This window comes from Panulirus ornatus, chromosome 24 (genome assembly GCF_036320965.1).
Source record: "Panulirus ornatus isolate Po-2019 chromosome 24, ASM3632096v1, whole genome shotgun sequence".
Classification (NCBI taxonomy): Eukaryota; Metazoa; Arthropoda; class Malacostraca; order Decapoda; family Palinuridae; genus Panulirus; species Panulirus ornatus.
The window spans coordinates 8,757,483-8,774,955 of NC_092247.1; the positions used below are offsets into that span (position 1 = coordinate 8,757,483).

Consider the following 17,473-nt stretch of genomic DNA (forward strand, 5'->3'; position numbering starts at 1 on the left):
AATAGTGTTCCTTTTTTTGCGAACGTTTTTGATTAACTTGATACTAACTTCTAGAATTCACTGGAGAAGTATAATTCTACATGTATATACACATATATGTAAACTAACTCCTCCCCATCGTAAGATCTTACCTTCTTCATAACAGGTTACTCTGTGTTTCATTTACAATTCGTCAGCACTGAAGCAGTGGCCTCTTTCTTCCAATAACTTTGCACTCCACCACGCCTGGCGGAGGGCATCCCTTCCCCCGTTCTCCTGTACAACATTATCCATGAGAATGCTCTCCAGCAACACCAACACAATGAACATCTTTGCCACAAGCATAACTACGTTTGAGGAAGACTTTCTCATCTGCAATATCCAAGATCAACCTCTAGTGGGAAAAAAAGAGAATCGCTTATTCATTCTATTCTAACAATATAGATAAAGAAAGTCCTGTGAAATCCCTATCTCCGCAAGCTATCGTCTCTGATAAAATCCTCTCCACTTCACTGCATCAGATGGGCCAGTATCTGCAGCCCAGCACTGGCATCAAGGCGACCGAGGGAGGCAGCATCAACTGAACATTACTTCCCATTTGGCGGTTCAATTTGAGCCAGATGCCACACTTACTTGTCTCTCTCTTGATCTCTCTCTACTTTAAGGAGATTGTCAAGAGCTTTCTTTTAACCTTTATTTGTTCTCTTCTTTTTCTTTTGTATTCCTTTCTGTTCTTCTTTCGACGTTTGTTCTGCCTCGTCGCGCCTTGGCGATGGTAGCCAGAATTTCATTTGAAAATCGGTATTATGTTTATTTCCTTGTAAGTCACAGCTCCTTGATAATCCTGCTCTACAGCGTCTCTTTATCTTACTAAGTAGATAGCAAATATATATATATATATATATATATATATATATATATATATATATATATATATATATATATATATATATATATATATATATATATATATATATATATTTTTTTTTTTTTTTTTTTTTTTTTTTATACTTTGTCGCTGTCTCCCGCGTTTGCGAGGTAGCGCAAGGAAACAGACGAAAGAAATGGCCCAACCCTCCCCATACACATGTACATACACACGTCCACACACGCAAATAGGCATACCTACACAGCTTTCCATGGTTTACCCCGGACGCTTCACATGCCTTGATTCAATCCACTGACAGCACGTCAACCCCTGTATACCACATCGCTCCAATTCACTCTATTCCTTGCCCTCCTTTCACCCTCCTGCATGTTCAGGCCCCGATCACACAAAATCCTTTTCACTCCATCTTTCCACCTCCAATTTGGTCTCCCTCTTCTCCTCGTTCCCTCCACCTCCGACACATATATCCTCTTGGTCAATCTTTCCTCACTCATTCTCTCCATGTGCCCAAACCATTTCAAAACACCCTCTTCTGCTCTCTCAACCACGCTCTTTTTATTTCCACACATCTCTCTTACCCTTACGTTACTTACTCGATCAAACCACCTCACACCACACATTGTCCTCAAACATCTCATTTCCAGCACATCCATCCTCCTGCGCACAACTCTATCCATAGCCCACGCCTCGCAACCATACAACATTGTTGGGACTACTATTCCTTCAAACATACCCATTTTTGCTTTCCGGGATAATGTTCTCGACTTCCACACATTTTTCAAGGCTCCCAAAATTTTCGCCCCCTCCCCCACCCTATGATCCACTTCCGCTTCCATGGTTCCATCCGCTGACAGATCCACTCCCAGATATCTAAAACACTTCACTTCCTCCAGTTTTTCTCCATTCAAACTCACCTCCCAATTGACTTGACCCTCAACCCTACTGTACCTAATAACCTTGCTCTTATTCACATTTACTCTTAACTTTCTTCTTCCACACACTTTACCAAACTCCGTCACCAGCTTCTGCAGTTTCTCACATGAATCCGCCACCAGCGCTGTATCATCAGCGAACAACAACTGACTCACTTCCCAAGCTCTCTCATCCCCAACAGACTTCATACTTGCCCCTCTTTCCAAGACTCTTGCATTTACCTCCCTAACAACCCCATCCATAAACAAATTAAACAACCATGGAGACATCACACACCCCTGCCGCAAACCTACATTCACTGAGAACCAATCACTCTCCTCTCTTCCTACACGTACACATGCCTTACATCCTCGATAAAAACTTTTCACTGCTTCTAACAACTTGCCTCCCACACCATATATTCTTAATACCTTAAACAGAGCATCTCTATCAACTCTATCATATGCCTTCTCCAGATCCATAAATGCTACATACAAATCCATTTGCTTTTCTAAGTATTTCTCACATACATTCTTCAAAGCAAACACCTGATCCACACATCCTCTACCACTTCTGAAACCACACTGCTCTTCCCCAATCTGATGAAGGAGATGGCGCCTTGCAGGATGTGACTGACGTGCAATCAATGAAAATTTACATGCAAAAAGGATGGACTGGTTCACAGTGACAGCTAGTTGATCGACCAAGGCGATTCATCTCCAGGTTAAACCACACACACACCAGTACAAGTCAGTCACACCAGTACACACTATAGTCCAAGGAAACGGTTATAAATTCCTCAGTTCTGAGCAGAAAATCCAGACAGGTGAATCTGATGATATTCCTTCAGTGGACTTGAGACACAAACTAAGAGCCTCACATTCTGGTTGGTTGCTGTTTTCTGTGGCCAGATGCTTTCGTAAGACCTTCTAAACGTATAAAAGTTTAGGACGGAAAGTTCATGGGGCGTTCAAATAGCCTTTTTACAGGCTTTACAGCGTCTTCCGGGAACTGAAACCATTAGATCTTAGCCCTAAGTGGCCTCTTAGCAGGACATGGCCTTCCTGCACTGCAAGGAGCCACATATTACGGGTCCCTGTTGTATATAAATCCCAAGTAAGACTCACCTTTGGTTTCCACGTCTCTACCAACTTTGAACTAAGTCGGATATCTGTTGAAAGTGAAATGTCACATGTCAACGTTAAAGAATAACTAACACTTTGCCGTAAACATTCTTACGGTGAGCGCTGCTCGCTTGCCCAACCCAAAGGCAAGATCTGGCAATAGATACTCTTAGGGAGGTGCTGTCTTTTGTGGTGTCTCCTTCTTCACTCACTTAATACCCACCTCTTTCATTCCTTACTCATCTGCTGCCTCTTTCTCCCCCACACGCTGATGAGAGCATTTTGTACTATTTCAGATCATATTTCATGCCTTCATACTCTCCAGAAATGCTCAAGACTAAATGTGACCAGATGGAATAACTTATGAAAGATCTACACTATGTGGAAGCCACATTTCCTCAAACTCAGTTTACATACTAAGTTTGGTCAGAACAGTTACTCCCAGTAGACTCAAAACTCTAGCAAAATAACTTCATTCGACATCCCAGTGGTTTAGAAGAAAGAATGATATACACCAGAGCTTCCGTGCAGAAAGGAGCTTTTAAACCTTACATGAATCCACAGCCAGAATAAGTATGAAAGTTTCCACTGACGGCATGACAGAGAACACCAGAGTATACGATTCATTCCACAGAAGATTCACTTCAAGTTATGTTCATGTCATCAGTAATTAGAATCACGCTAACAAAGAGGATTTCATTGCTGGGATCTCTCTCTCTCTCTCTCTCTCTCTCTCTCTCTCTCTCTCTCTCTCTCTCTCTCTCTCTCTCTCTCTCTCTCTCTCTCTCTCTCTCTCTCTCTCTCTCTCTCTCTCTCTCTCTCTCTCTCTCTCTCTCTGTATATATATATCAGATATATATCTGAACATAGAGAGGAGTACAAGATAATGATATAGTCCCTGAAGGTAAATTTCATTACTGAAACATGGATAGGGTAACGGTGGACCTTGACGGGAGGATAGCAGTCCAGTGCTAATGAGATGATTCTAAATGATAATGAAATACGCCTGGCGTACGCAGACCAACGGTGAACACATGGGTCAACTCCCACGGCTCATCACAGTGTTATGAATACCAGACGACATTCAACACGTTTTTGCCAATTTGTTTTGGACATTTACGTAATACTTGTATTTCTTTCATGAGTGATCGATGTATAAGCGAAGTATTTAGTAAAAGAGAAACATTCTAGGTCGATACTGATATCAGAAGGTCCTCTTATCTGTGAAGCTTTGGCTAAATGAAGCGTACAAATTCTCTTTCATTAATTCAGCGGCTGCAGAAAGTGATTCCATCTCTTTAATGATCTCAGGAACACCTCATCATCTTGGAGCCAATGAATATCTAAGCGAGAGACACAGGATCCAGACATGACGGCGTTGATTACTCTCTGGAATCTTCCACATTTTCCCTCAGTTTTCATGCTCTACCGCCACTTAATAGAGTCTCATGAAAAGGAGGTAATCAGGGTGTCACTGTTGGCAAAGAAATGTGATTTACTGAAACAGAATATCCGATAATGAGCGAGTGTGTGTGTGTGTGTGTGTGTGTGTGTGTGTGTGTGTGTGTGTGTGTGTGTGTGTGTGTGTGTGTGTGTGTGTGTGTGTGTGCTCATTGGTTAGCATTATCCTCGTATATACATCAACTGACTTATATTTCTTTCTTGTAGCTCCCTTGATGATGTGATTATTATACGAAATTGCACTTGGGAACTTCCCGTGTTTCATTTTCCCCGTGGACTCATAGGAATATATATATATATATATATATATATATATATATATATATATATATATATATATATATATATATATATATATATATGTACATTCATTTATATGTATATATCATCACCAGGCAACTACGTGACCGTGCTGGTTCAGAGCAGACGGCGGAGTCCGACCTGGAAGGTAAAATACAAGAGTGGGACTGAAATAGATTACGACACCGCTTAATTAGCACACCATCAACTCTCCGAGAACGTGCTATATTTTTCTTCGTGACCGCCAAGAATTTCGGGGAATTTTCTCACCATAACCTGTTATGCCACGTCACCATAACCTGTCACACTGGGCCACCATAACCTGTCACACTGGGTCACCAGAACCTGTCACACTGGGTCACCAGAACCTGTCACACTGGGTCACCAGAACCTGTCACACTGGGTCACCATAACCTGTCACACTGGGTCACCAGAACCTGTCACACTGGGTCACCATAACCTGTCACACTGGGTCACCATAACCTGTCACACTGCGTCACAAGCTAGTTCCTTCATCAAAAATAGTGACCAGGTGTAATAATGATATTCCTTTTCCTTCCTCGATGTATTAAAAACGTAAGAAATCTGTAAAAATAAAAGATTAATTCTTTTACGTAGCCAGTGGGTCAGGAATCTCAAGGACAATTTTACCTTCTCCCGAATCTGTAGTGAATATTAAAAAGATATGAAGAAGAGAGAAAAAAAAAAATTAGGACGAATTGAAATGATTCTTGATGGATCCGGGGAGAAGCAGAGGATGTTTATCTAACAATACAAAGGGGAAGGATTCCATCAGTTTATCACTGATTGCTCGGTATATTAATCTATTCCACCAGTTCACATATGTGTGTGTGTGTGTGGAACCCTAATCATCTTGCATCAGCGCCTGGGGGTCCATGCAACACACTATCCCTCTCATCTTGCATATCACTAGAGCATCAGGCAGACGAGGGAGGTTAATTACCAAGGAAATTACTGCATTAGGGCGAGGTGAATGGGTGTAACCAAGGCCGATGTGCTGAGTGATGGGGTTCGTAGTTAACTGATGAACTAATGGATTATAAATGTTGTCTTGTCCCGAGGTGGTCTTGGATGATCTCTCGCTCTCACTCCTTCCCTCGCCCTTGTGCGATATCCCGTCTGTTCTGGCAAAATCTCTTCGTAGGTACGTGGGTACGGTGATCTCTTTCATTATCTCTCTCTGTCTGTCTCTCACTATCGACCAGTGTAAAGGAGACATTAGACTCCCTCCGCTAAATGCGAATGGTGTGTGTATATCTCTTTCAAAGGATACGTGATCATATATTCAGCTACAAAGAGAAAAATAATTCTTGCAATTCTTGCATATATTTAGCATAACTGAAACTTCTCTTAGGAATGTGTGATGGAGCTTCTGTGTAGGTAGTCAGGCGTGCATGCGTCAGAATGGAGAGGATCGTTGTGGTATATAGGGGTAGACGTGCTGTCAGTATACTGAGTGAGGGCATGTGAAGTGGTCTGGTAAGTTCCGGTGGTTTCAGTGCGTTGTACGTGGCAGCTAGAGAGTGGATGTGTTTGTTCCTGGCGTTCATTCGCTACGGCGGGAGAAGCAATCAGGTGTATGTCAAAAAAAAAAGGATATGTATACATCTACATATACATTAATAATGTTTGTTTGATTCGTCGAATTTGCAGATACATTTCTTCCTCAAGTGGCTGCAGAGGAAACTTTGTTTTATTTATAAATGCTGCAACAAAGTTTCAAGCGTGTGTGTAAAATTTATTTTACCTCTCTCGCCAGTGCTTCATATTCCTGTGAGAGAGTTATGTCCCAGCAGCATGTGCAATAAAAGCTGTGGGACGTGAGAGAGAGAGAGGTGATAAGTGGTATGAGAGGAAAGAATGAGGAGATCATACATTAAAAGGAGGTAGGGAGAAATGTCAAAGAAAGGAATTCTGTTTCCGTTGATGTCATTTAATTGATAAAGTAGAATTAGTTGACATATGGCGTTTGTGTTGAATATATTTACAATTCTAGCTGTTCATATTGTCGCTCACTTCAACCAATGTTACTTCCCCAGGACATAAGGAAGTGTGGTAACCAAGAGGCCTGCAGTCTAAGATCAACCTGGTATAAGACAACGCAAGACTGGTCGATGGTGTGATGTCGGTCTGGACCCGGAAATTACAAGCCCAGGGTATGAGGCGTTCAACTTGTCCCATTTGCCAACACAACTGTGGTCAAGAGCACTAAATCCCAACGTTTTCTTGTGTTTTGTTTGTATTATTCTCAAGGAAGCGAAGAGAAGGATATAAAACTGAAGTTTTGGATTTTGTAATCTTTGGTATTGTTAGTGAAGGTGATATCAGAACATGATACCTGAAGTATTTTGTAACTTGCGGTAATTTCATGTAGTGGACATTAGGATATGAGGTCTGAAGTACTGTATTTTGTGATCTGTGGTAACTTCAGTGAGGCAAATATTTGGATGATGATCTTTGATGTATTTCATAACTTGTATTCTCAGTGAGGCGATCGTTTGGACGAGACGTATATTCCATATCTGAAAGTAATTTGTCGACTATCCATTACTGGCAGTGCAACCCGAAGGATCTCTGACGTAATGTGATGGAAAGTAATTGTGAAAACTGATGTTCATTAAGTTCATAACAATGTTCATGATGAAAAGCTTGTCTGAGAAACTTTCGTCTTTGAACTGCAAGTGAAAATGGTTAAGTGATAACGAAAATGAAAATTCACAAGTAATTCTTGCATCTCAAATAAACAGTCCTAGTTATAACTACTGTGTTGATATTAAGATGATTAAGATATTTAAATTCTGATACCAAGATGATCATGAACAGGAGAAACATAAACTATATATCATAGATTAATAAACTCTGTCTCCAGCAAGCCAGGAATAACAGAAAAAGCAGGACACCTACACCTGGGAACCCAGTGAAAGAACCATAAAGAATAAACTTGACCTCGACACCAACACCCATTTTCTTTTCCTCCCATGTTATCAACACCGAAAGTCGGGTCAGCCTGTTATATTACGATTTGTTTTATCATTTCCTGCTATCATGACAAGAGTCAACCATAGAATATACATTTAAATCTTCATATAATATATTAATCTAAGACAAGAAACGACCGTATTCTCTGCTTGGTTGATTATTTTTTCAATTATTGTTTTATTTCATCTTTCATGGAACTCCCTTCTCCTCTACTTTTGTACCAGACGCCCCAACATTTTACCCTGTCCCCCTCAGTCATCATCTCTTGCATTCCCTCGTACTAAAGCCGCCTCTGTCGGTACATTTTACTCCTCAGAGAATCTAAACAGAGGAGCGTCTTCATCCTCCATCCAAACACCCAACATGGAGCAGATGAAGGCATTGACCGACGCTGGGGTGACAGGCACACTGGCTATCATCGCAACTCTGGCTAACGTAACAGTCGACCTCTCCGACACAAAGGACTACAACGACGCAGACTACCTGAACTACAACGTCACAGCCAACGATACTAAGGCCAACATAACAGTGCCAGACTCTGTGAGTAACACGACGTCCATTAAGGTATCTGATGGATGTGAGTCTGATTTATTTTGATACCTGGTGCCTGCTACACTTGTATGTTTCTGTGTTAGCTAGTGTGTCCTGCGTATATGATAATTTGGGTGAGTTATTCATCTACCTATCTTATTTATCTATTTATGGAGATAAGAGAAAACGATTACTAGCGAAGAATATCCTGCGTGTCGTAGATGACGAGAGGGGAAGGAGGAGAGTTGATGTTGTCTCTCTAAGGTACATCACCAGATACATTCATCACACTGAATGGTAAATCTCTCTCTCTCTCTCTCTCTCTCTCTCTCTCTCTCTCTCTCTCTCTCTCTCTCTCTCTCTCTCTCTCTCTCTCTCTCTCTCTCTCTCTCTCTCTCTCTCTCTCTCATGACATTTACATTCCCCCCATCTTATGAAGATTCAAAACAACAAGGGTACTTTAATTATTTTGTTAATGATAGGGATATAAGCGACATTTTACATGTCTGAAAGATAGCATCACCAAGGAATTACCAGATAGTCCAGAGAGATAATATGAATTCCACAGAATACATGTTTATAATAGCAGGACGAGCACGTAATTACGCAATTAGTCTATTAATTCACCCACACATCGTCTTCTGGTCCATTGGATGAGGTCATGTACCATTACAACCTGGAAGGAAAGAACTGGTTGGTTAACAGCAGGTCAGGTTATGAGATGGTGAGTTGGGCTACAAACACCTGTGGATCCATGATAGAGTTCTTCAGTTATTTCTCTTACGTTTTTTCTTTTTACCTGAGATGGCTGTAAGTGTGGCATGGTGTATTCCGTGTCATGACGGTAGCTATAAAGTACACAGCAGGCGTTTAGGCCTAAATTCATATACATAGCGACTGGGGAAGCTGAGTAAGTCTGAATATTTATTCATCTCTCGGGGGCAAGTAGTGACGGTAGGGCAATAACACTGCTGGGGAAGCCAAGTAGACCATATATTAACTTATCTCTGGGGGCAGGTATTACGTAAGATAATATCACCTCATCACCTCCTTCTCCTGTGACTATTACACCTTGGAGGACTATATACATTTATACTATTGACAGTAATGTTTATAATCAGAGACTATCCCTACTAATGCTATCACTCAGCTGTTACTAGTACCAGTTTATTTGTCTTGAAAATGGTTGATAAAAACACCTTTATAGACAAGATAATCATCAATGTCATAGCAATAGCTGCTACTTGTACCAGTACCATTGCTAATGATATTCATGAGCGAAGGGACAAAAAATGTTAGTAACCAAAGCAGCAAGAAAAGCAAAAGATGCTCACACTACAACTATCATTTCCAATTTAGTATTACTGTTACTATGGCTACCAGCTCGGCTGTGAATACTACGAAGAGTTGAAGATTTTTCAGGTGTTATTACACATCCTACGAAACAATATATACATTCATATTACTTTATATATTATCTTTTTTTATCTTTCAAATCATATTAGTTAAGTAGATGTTGGTGACCGAATTTAAGCGAGAAAAACATTTTCATTGTGAATTATTCACCACAGAAACTAACCCGGTGAAATTATACATCCAGCTTCCACGAAAAGTGTGGGGAAGTGAATATGCTTTGGTAGAGGATGTGACAGTAGCTTAGCCAAAGACCGGGTCCCTCTGGAAGTTGTATAGAGTACCTGGGATACTCTATTCAGGGATTTCGTTTGGAGAGCACTCAACCTTGTCGAGATCTCTGAGGCGAAAAGTAGCAGGGGCTAGTGAAGAGGTTCAGAGCCGTGTCACAGATGGTGAAGGAAGACTGGGCGATTGTGAGGGGCTGGTGTGGGCCGCTGGGTGATCGTCCTTGTGCCTATCCGTACTGCTAATTATACCAGTGGCCACCCTGACCGTCACATCCTCCCACTATCTATTATCTTGATTGGGTCAAGTGTTTGCACACGCCCAGCTCTTATTACTCGCTTGCCCTGCCCTTAGCCACCGCCTTTCAATTAGATTTTTTTTTCGTTGGTCTCTTCCGTGGGAAGAAGGATCTACTCGCCCTGCGTGTCACTAGTGTGAGTCACAGGAAGGTAACATTATCTGGTCTCATTCGTATGTTACATCCTGGCATCACATTAATGTCACACGTCACACTTGTGTATTAAGGAGAGTTTCTTTTCGTTTCTTTTAGTTGCGAAACTGCGCTGGATTAATCAAGAGGTTTAAGAGGTCCTTCCTGGATAGATTTGCTTTAGAGAAACAACATCTTTGCGTTTGAATTCTCCTGATTATAGCCATAATTTCCATTAAAACTAGTATAATCATATATGATTATTACATACATCATTAAAGATAAAGTGCTACTCTTATTTTTCTGTGAAGAAAGGGCCCTTATTGTGATATCTATATAGTTAGTACGAACTGCTTGCTTAACTTAATAAGACGCTGGATTGACTTCGGAAAACGATCTAACACATGAAAATTATCTGAGGTTGTCGGAAACATCTTCAAGATGGTCAATAGCAAGATCCATTACGGGAAGAAGATCTTATCGTGTGAGGAGAATTATTTGCACTGTGATCTTATACGTATTAAGAAATGGTACGAACAAGGCAGCCAGAGATGAGACGATGATATTTCACTTCGCTTTCCAAGCAAGACGCTGAGCATGTCTTAATGAAGTAAAAGTCTGGATAATGAGAGAGAGAGAGAGAGAGAGAGAGAGAGAGAGAGAGAGAGAGAGAGAGAGAGAGAGAGTCATTAACCGAGGTTGTCTAGTTAGGCTTTGGCTAATGTTTTCTGCACTACCTCCATCCCTCGCTTTCTCACATTAGCAGCCTGAGTCTTTCATCATCGCACGCATCTTTCCCTGTAGGCTCTGAGGTATTCATACCATTAAGAATGAATATTCTTAGGAAAGAATCTTTGTATATTTCGTCAAGAAATTAATATTACTTTTCCCCTTTACTACTGACTAACCTCAAATATATTATTTCTTTATTACAGGAGGAGTACTGCAGCACTGCCGAGTGGAACCACTTCCGACAAAGCTACCAGGCTGTTCATGGATGCATGTCCCTGGTGGTGTGTCTCTTCGGTTCGGTGGCCAACGTGATCAACATGGTGGTGCTGACGAGGCGCACTATGAAGTCTCCCACCAATGCTATCCTGACGGGGCTGGCAGTAACGGACCTACTGGTCATGGTGGAGTACATTCCCTACACCATGCACCAGTACGTGTGGCGGGGACGCTCACTCGCCTCTCAGTACTCGTGGGGATGGGCTGTCTTCGTCCTGTTCCATGCACACTTCGCCCAGGTCTTCCATACTATCTCCATCTGGCTCACTGTTACTCTAGCCGTCTGGCGCTACATAGCGATCGCTTACCCACAGAACAACGCTACGTGGTGCTCTATGGATCGCACACACAGGGTCATCGTGGCTGCCTTCATCTGTTCGTTGATTTGCAACATTCCCAACTACCTCAACTTCACCATCAGCGATAGGAAGCACGAAGGACAGATACTGTATATTGTGGGCTTCAGTCACTTAGCGCTGGCTCATGGCGGCTTCCTGAAAAGCATCAACTTTTGGATTTATGCCGTTATGCTCAAACTGCTTCCCTGCGGAGCCCTGACTGGCCTATCGTTTGCTCTGATCCAGGAGCTCTTACGTGCCGCAAGACGACGCGCACAGCTCATGAAGCGAAACTCCTCAGGCCGTGGTGGAGACGCTGAGCGTCAAGCTGACCGGGTTACCATAATGTTACTCGCCATCCTTGTGTTGTTCCTCGCTTCTGAGGTGCCACAGGGGATCCTAGGTCTCCTGACGGTCATACCGGACTCTGGGTTCTTCCCATGCTACCAGAAGCTTGGGGAGATCATGGATATGTTGGTGCTCTTCAACAGCGCCATCAACTTCCTGCTGTACTGCTCCATGAGCCAGCAGTTCAGAGACACTTTCCGTGAGCTGTTCAAGCCTTGTTGTGTGCCGGTGTTGGCCATCTGCACCCCTGGCATTACCGCAGGCTGGAAGGCCGTGCCCCTGGCCGAGAGAAGAGCGGAGACCAACAACACAGGCATTACACACGTCTGAGCACCACCTCCGTAGCGCCATCGTCTGTAGTTTGTCAGTTCATAGGTGGCAGCAGCAAGGAGTTATATGGAAGAGAAACAAACATTTGAAAGGCCCAGAGTTACGACCAATACGGTCGTTAGGTACTTTGAATTCCCTTGCCAAAGTTGTTTAATCGTAAGTGCCTCTTGCTACCATAAAATGATAATTTCAGCTACGTGGGGGAAAACCACAGCGCAATGGATTCTCAGTGTCAGTCATAACTGCTCAAGATATGCTGAAAGCACTTTGGGATGTGAACTACACAGCAAAAGAGCTTTACGTCAGGATCAAGTGTTATCAAATGGTATTCTCACAAACTCTGTATGAAAGAATGGCGTAGAGATCATGACACCATTTTCAAGAATGCGTATAAGAAGGCATTTGAAAAGTTGATAAACCTGTTGGTGATGTATAGTGTAGAGTACAGTCGATCGTGGTAATAGAACCTTACTGAAATACACACAAGATACTTAAAATATATCATGCATCCATGAATGTTCTACTAACAATTAAACAATAAATGAGGATTAGAATATAATCACACTGTATATATATATATATATATATATATATATATCATAAATATGTAAGGTTTTATATTCAGTTATACAAACAGACATTCTGGAGTTTGCTGCGCATTTACACGTGGAAGAGGAGGACTGTCTTGTATTATGAATCTTAATATTAAGAAACATATAATGCCTCCCATAAAACCAGCCTAATAACACTAAAGTACTCATGTGAGAGACACGTACTGCTGCGACATACTCACTAGATTTCCTTGGTTTATTCTTCCTAAATTCTTAGACTACGGTTCCCAGACTGAGCAAGTCAAGACGTGTTGTGGCATTATGTGTAGGACTCACAAGGACTTTCAGGTGTAATGGCATGAGATTTTCATAGTATAGAAGTGAAGATAACTCCAGGTGTGCATAGACCGAATATATATATATATATATATATATATATATATATATATATATATATATATATATATATATATATATATATATATATATATATATATATATATATATATATATATATATATATATATATATATATATATATATATATATATATATATATATATATATATCTCATTATCATAAATGTATCTTAGTTTTATCTCTCTAATTTTGCTCTTTGTTGTGTGCAATCATCATATTATTGCCTTTCACGAAATGCTCATTTCCGTTACGTTTTCATTTCGTTATCCTTCCTTTAATATACTAATGAAGCTTTAGTATTATCATTACTTTGTTTATAAACTAAATAATGATGGCCAGTCCCTAACTAGTGTTATAAACACGTACATTATGTGGCCAGTGCGATGAATTGCTGAATCAATGTACTTTATTAGGTTTCTGTTTTTATGTTTCTTTTTTGGTATATTCCTTTTTTACTATAGAGGGTTTTACCTGCTTTCTCCCACATCATACACCACACACACACACACACACACACACACACACACACACACACACACACACCCTCTCTCCATTCTCATTCACGAACTGCACAGCCAATAAACTGGTCCCACTGGAAGTTAACACTATTTTTCTAGTGTTGTTCGCAGCCCATATGTCTCCTTTACCTTCCCTGAACCACATCTCATCTCCTGTTGCTCTCCCTGTGCGAGATTATACCGCTGGGGCAGCGTGGCTGTCGTGGTTAGGTATGTGGTGGGGAAGGGTGGTTTGGTGGTAGATGAAGAGGGGGTTGTTTGGGGTGTGGTGGTGATGGGTAGTGCATGGTCCCCTAAGGAGCCCAAGGATGGACATCCACTGCTCACACACACACACACACACACACACACACACACACACACGCACACACACACACACACACACACACACACACACACACACACACACACACACACACACACACACCATGATGGACTGGAAATAAATGCTACATATATGTAGTGTCAGTTTTTATTGTCCTGTACTAGAGAAAAGAAGTACGATTTCAAAGGTGAAAAGAATATGATTAAACACTACGTCTAAAGTGATCATTCAAAGTTCCTGTCACTATTCTCAACATATTCGTGAAATACTCTGTCTAATCTCTCACATCATGTCTTTCTCTTCCTCTTGATTTATCTAAGAAAAAGTGTGATATTTCTTGTCCTATAAGCTCGTTTCTCATTCACTCTATAATCTTCCCTATCATATCTTTTCTTGCAAGGTCTGCAAAATACGTCTTTCTATAGAGACGGAGGGAGCACATAGACTGTATCACACTCCACTCACTTTATAGCATATACGTGGTTTATTCCGATTCAAATCCCTGAATCCCTTTATAATTCTCACTTGATATCATCATCCTATCTACTTTATCAAGATCTGCTGCGGTACAAATTTCTACAACATTTATAATCAAGAGGCTGAAAGTGACTGAAGAATTTAAGAGACATTCTTCGTAAGCTGGGGATTAATTTCACGAAAACAGATATACCTAAATATAAATCGAATGTAATATTTTTCTTATCCTGTTCTTTTAAGTCTGGAATATCGTAAATGATATAAAACACAAGAAAGGTTGTGAATGATCTATTTTACATTCCTAATCTATGTTATCTCCCGAATCACTAGTCATCACCTTTGTTTTTCTTGTTTTTTCAGGTATTTGGTTAGAGCACATCGATCTAACTCATTTTACCCCATCCACGCCTCTCAGACTCCTTAATATTCAGTCTGTGATATCCCAAGTCTCTACCATTCCATCTCTGCCTCTCCTCCTCCCTGCTGCTCCTATACCTCACACTGATCCCCCACTGACCATCGCCGAGTCGGACCACACAGTCATCAAACGCCCCCTCACCGTCACCAACCCAAGACCTCACAATCTACCGGTTCTCTCGCCTCCCTCCCACTTTGAGAGTCCTCACAAATGCTGAATGGTTTCTGGGTGATTTAGCTGAATAGGTTTTCCCCAGTCAGTCCTGACAGGCCTATATAGAACCCACATCTCCTGGCCAGGATAAGCCATCGTATTTTCTGGAGCTGATGTCATTCAGCAGCCCCATAGACGGAAGATACGTCTGGAAAGTAAAACTTGAATCTTAATTCTCCAGCGGTTGATCAATGATGTATAGTGGATGAACCTAAACTTGGCTCAGATATGTGGTGGTTTTGATAGACAAAACTGAGAGTTAAAACACTCAGCTACAAATAAAGAAATAAAGAAGAGAAAAGCTTGCACAGACAAACACCGAAATGTCCAAACATGCACCCTTTTCGCTACGTACCTAAAAAGGCCAAATACCGGTCTGGCTAAACAAAACAACCCTGCTATTCAAACTGCGAGATGGCCAGAAAACAAACCCCAGTAACAAACCAATTATATTTCAGGCAACGTGTTTTTTGCTTGTTGGCTCCTCAGTCATAACGACTAGAGTCTGTTTGAGTTGTGCTTCCAACTCGGGTCGTGCTGGAGCCTTTCTGTGAACAAAGCCGACCTAGGGTAACACTGGAGGGATCCAGTTACTGTTAGCAGGAACTGGTGTATTACATACCATGAAACTCAGTCTGGCATATTGGCAGTGTTACATTTTTGTTTAGAAAGAGGTGAAGAAGTTACACATTTTGTAAGATGATTCTTCTGTACCTGAACCAATGATATATATACTAAATATCTCTCTGTCTATCTGCGTCTGTATATATATATATATATATATATATATATATATATCTTTTTTTCTTTTAAACTATTCGCCATTTTCCCGCGTTAGCGAGGTAGCGTTAAGAACAGAGGACTGGGCATTTTTTGGAATATCCTCACCTGGCCCCCTCTGTTCCTTCTTTTGGAAAAAAAAAAAATGCAGGTATATGGGCAATTAATAGATTCTAAAGTATAAGGTGACATCACATTAGCTTAAGAATTTATGAAGAATCATCGAAATCGTCGTCAATTGTTGCATTTCTTTTATTCCTAAATCTTCGTCCTCCAGACTTCCTCACCCTACACTATCGCCCTTTCATACAGCCGTCCTAATGGGATGTTAGCGCCATTAATCATGTCCTAATTGATACCAAAGACCAATTTCACTGCGAGCGACGCAATGGTGCAGCGGTAATAATGGTCGCTGATGGATAATGTCAGCAATTATGATCTACCTGATTCTTAATGGAAGGTTTTATATGGCCAACCGCGAGGTGTTCCATCTTCCATATTTGACTCATCTGTTATCTCTCGTTCATCCATTCTCTGTCACTCAGGATGTCGCCCTTCACCTATCTCTTATCTCTAACACATCTGTCACATGTCAACCATCTGGAACCTCTCATTTATTAGTAATTTCTCTCATCATTCATCACACGTCCGTATGTCATTTCTCACAGATCTGTTATCTCTCATCCATCTAATATTTCTAACTCATCTCTATTCTCATCCACCAAATGATGTGCGTTCCATTTTCATTGTGATTCAGATCTTATTCTCATCTTAAATGATATCTATTATTCATCTATTACTACTTTGTCAACTCATTTGTCTGCGCTCACTCATCAACTCTGTGTTTCTCATCTGTTATTTCTGACGTCTGTTTCAACCCTCACTCATTTGTAATCCTTCCTCTCTTTATACCCCTATATATATATATATATATATATATATATATATATATATATATATATATATATATATATATATATATATATATATATATATATATATATATATATATATATATATATATATATATATATATATATATATATATATATATATATATATATATATATATATATATATATATATATATATATATATATATATATATATATATATATATATATATATATATATATATATATATATATATATATATATATATATATATATATATATATATATATATATATGTATATATATATATATATATATATATATATATATATATATATATATATATATATATAGAGAGAGAGAGAGAGAGAGAGAGAGAGAGAGAGAGAGAGAGAGAGAGAGAGAGAGAGCGTCACATTCTCATCACACTGGCCGTTTCAGTGGCCCGCGGTGATGAATCCATTTGCTCCACCTAGCCGTAGGATAAGGCCGCTTGGCAATCCCTTCGATCGGATCTAGGAAACACTGCCTGGGAGGGTGTGCTTAAAGGGGACGGCAGCAGTCCAGGCCAGAGCTTTTTTTTAAA

General features: G+C 40.4%; 1 protein-coding gene across 3 annotated transcripts in view; it reads left to right on the plus strand.

The window, feature by feature from the left end:
• The window catches only part of LOC139756977 (G-protein coupled receptor dmsr-1-like), a 32,456-nt gene extending 19,208 nt beyond the window's left edge, over positions 1–13,248 (plus strand). Inside the window, exons 2-5 of one of the 3 annotated variants that reach the window (XM_071676920.1) lie at positions 6,446–6,572; positions 6,726–6,842; positions 7,982–8,205; positions 11,203–13,248. In XM_071676920.1, coding sequence (XP_071533021.1) covers positions 6,809–6,842; positions 7,982–8,205; positions 11,203–12,291 — 1,347 coding nt within the window. In that variant the 5' untranslated portion in view covers positions 6,446–6,572; positions 6,726–6,808 and the 3' untranslated portion in view covers positions 12,292–13,248. The remainder of the gene's footprint in view (positions 1–6,445; positions 6,573–6,725; positions 6,843–7,981; positions 8,206–11,202) is intronic. The other 2 variants (XM_071676921.1, XM_071676922.1) reach the window with 2 other exon arrangements.
• The last annotated feature ends 4,225 nt before the right edge of the window (positions 13,249–17,473 follow it).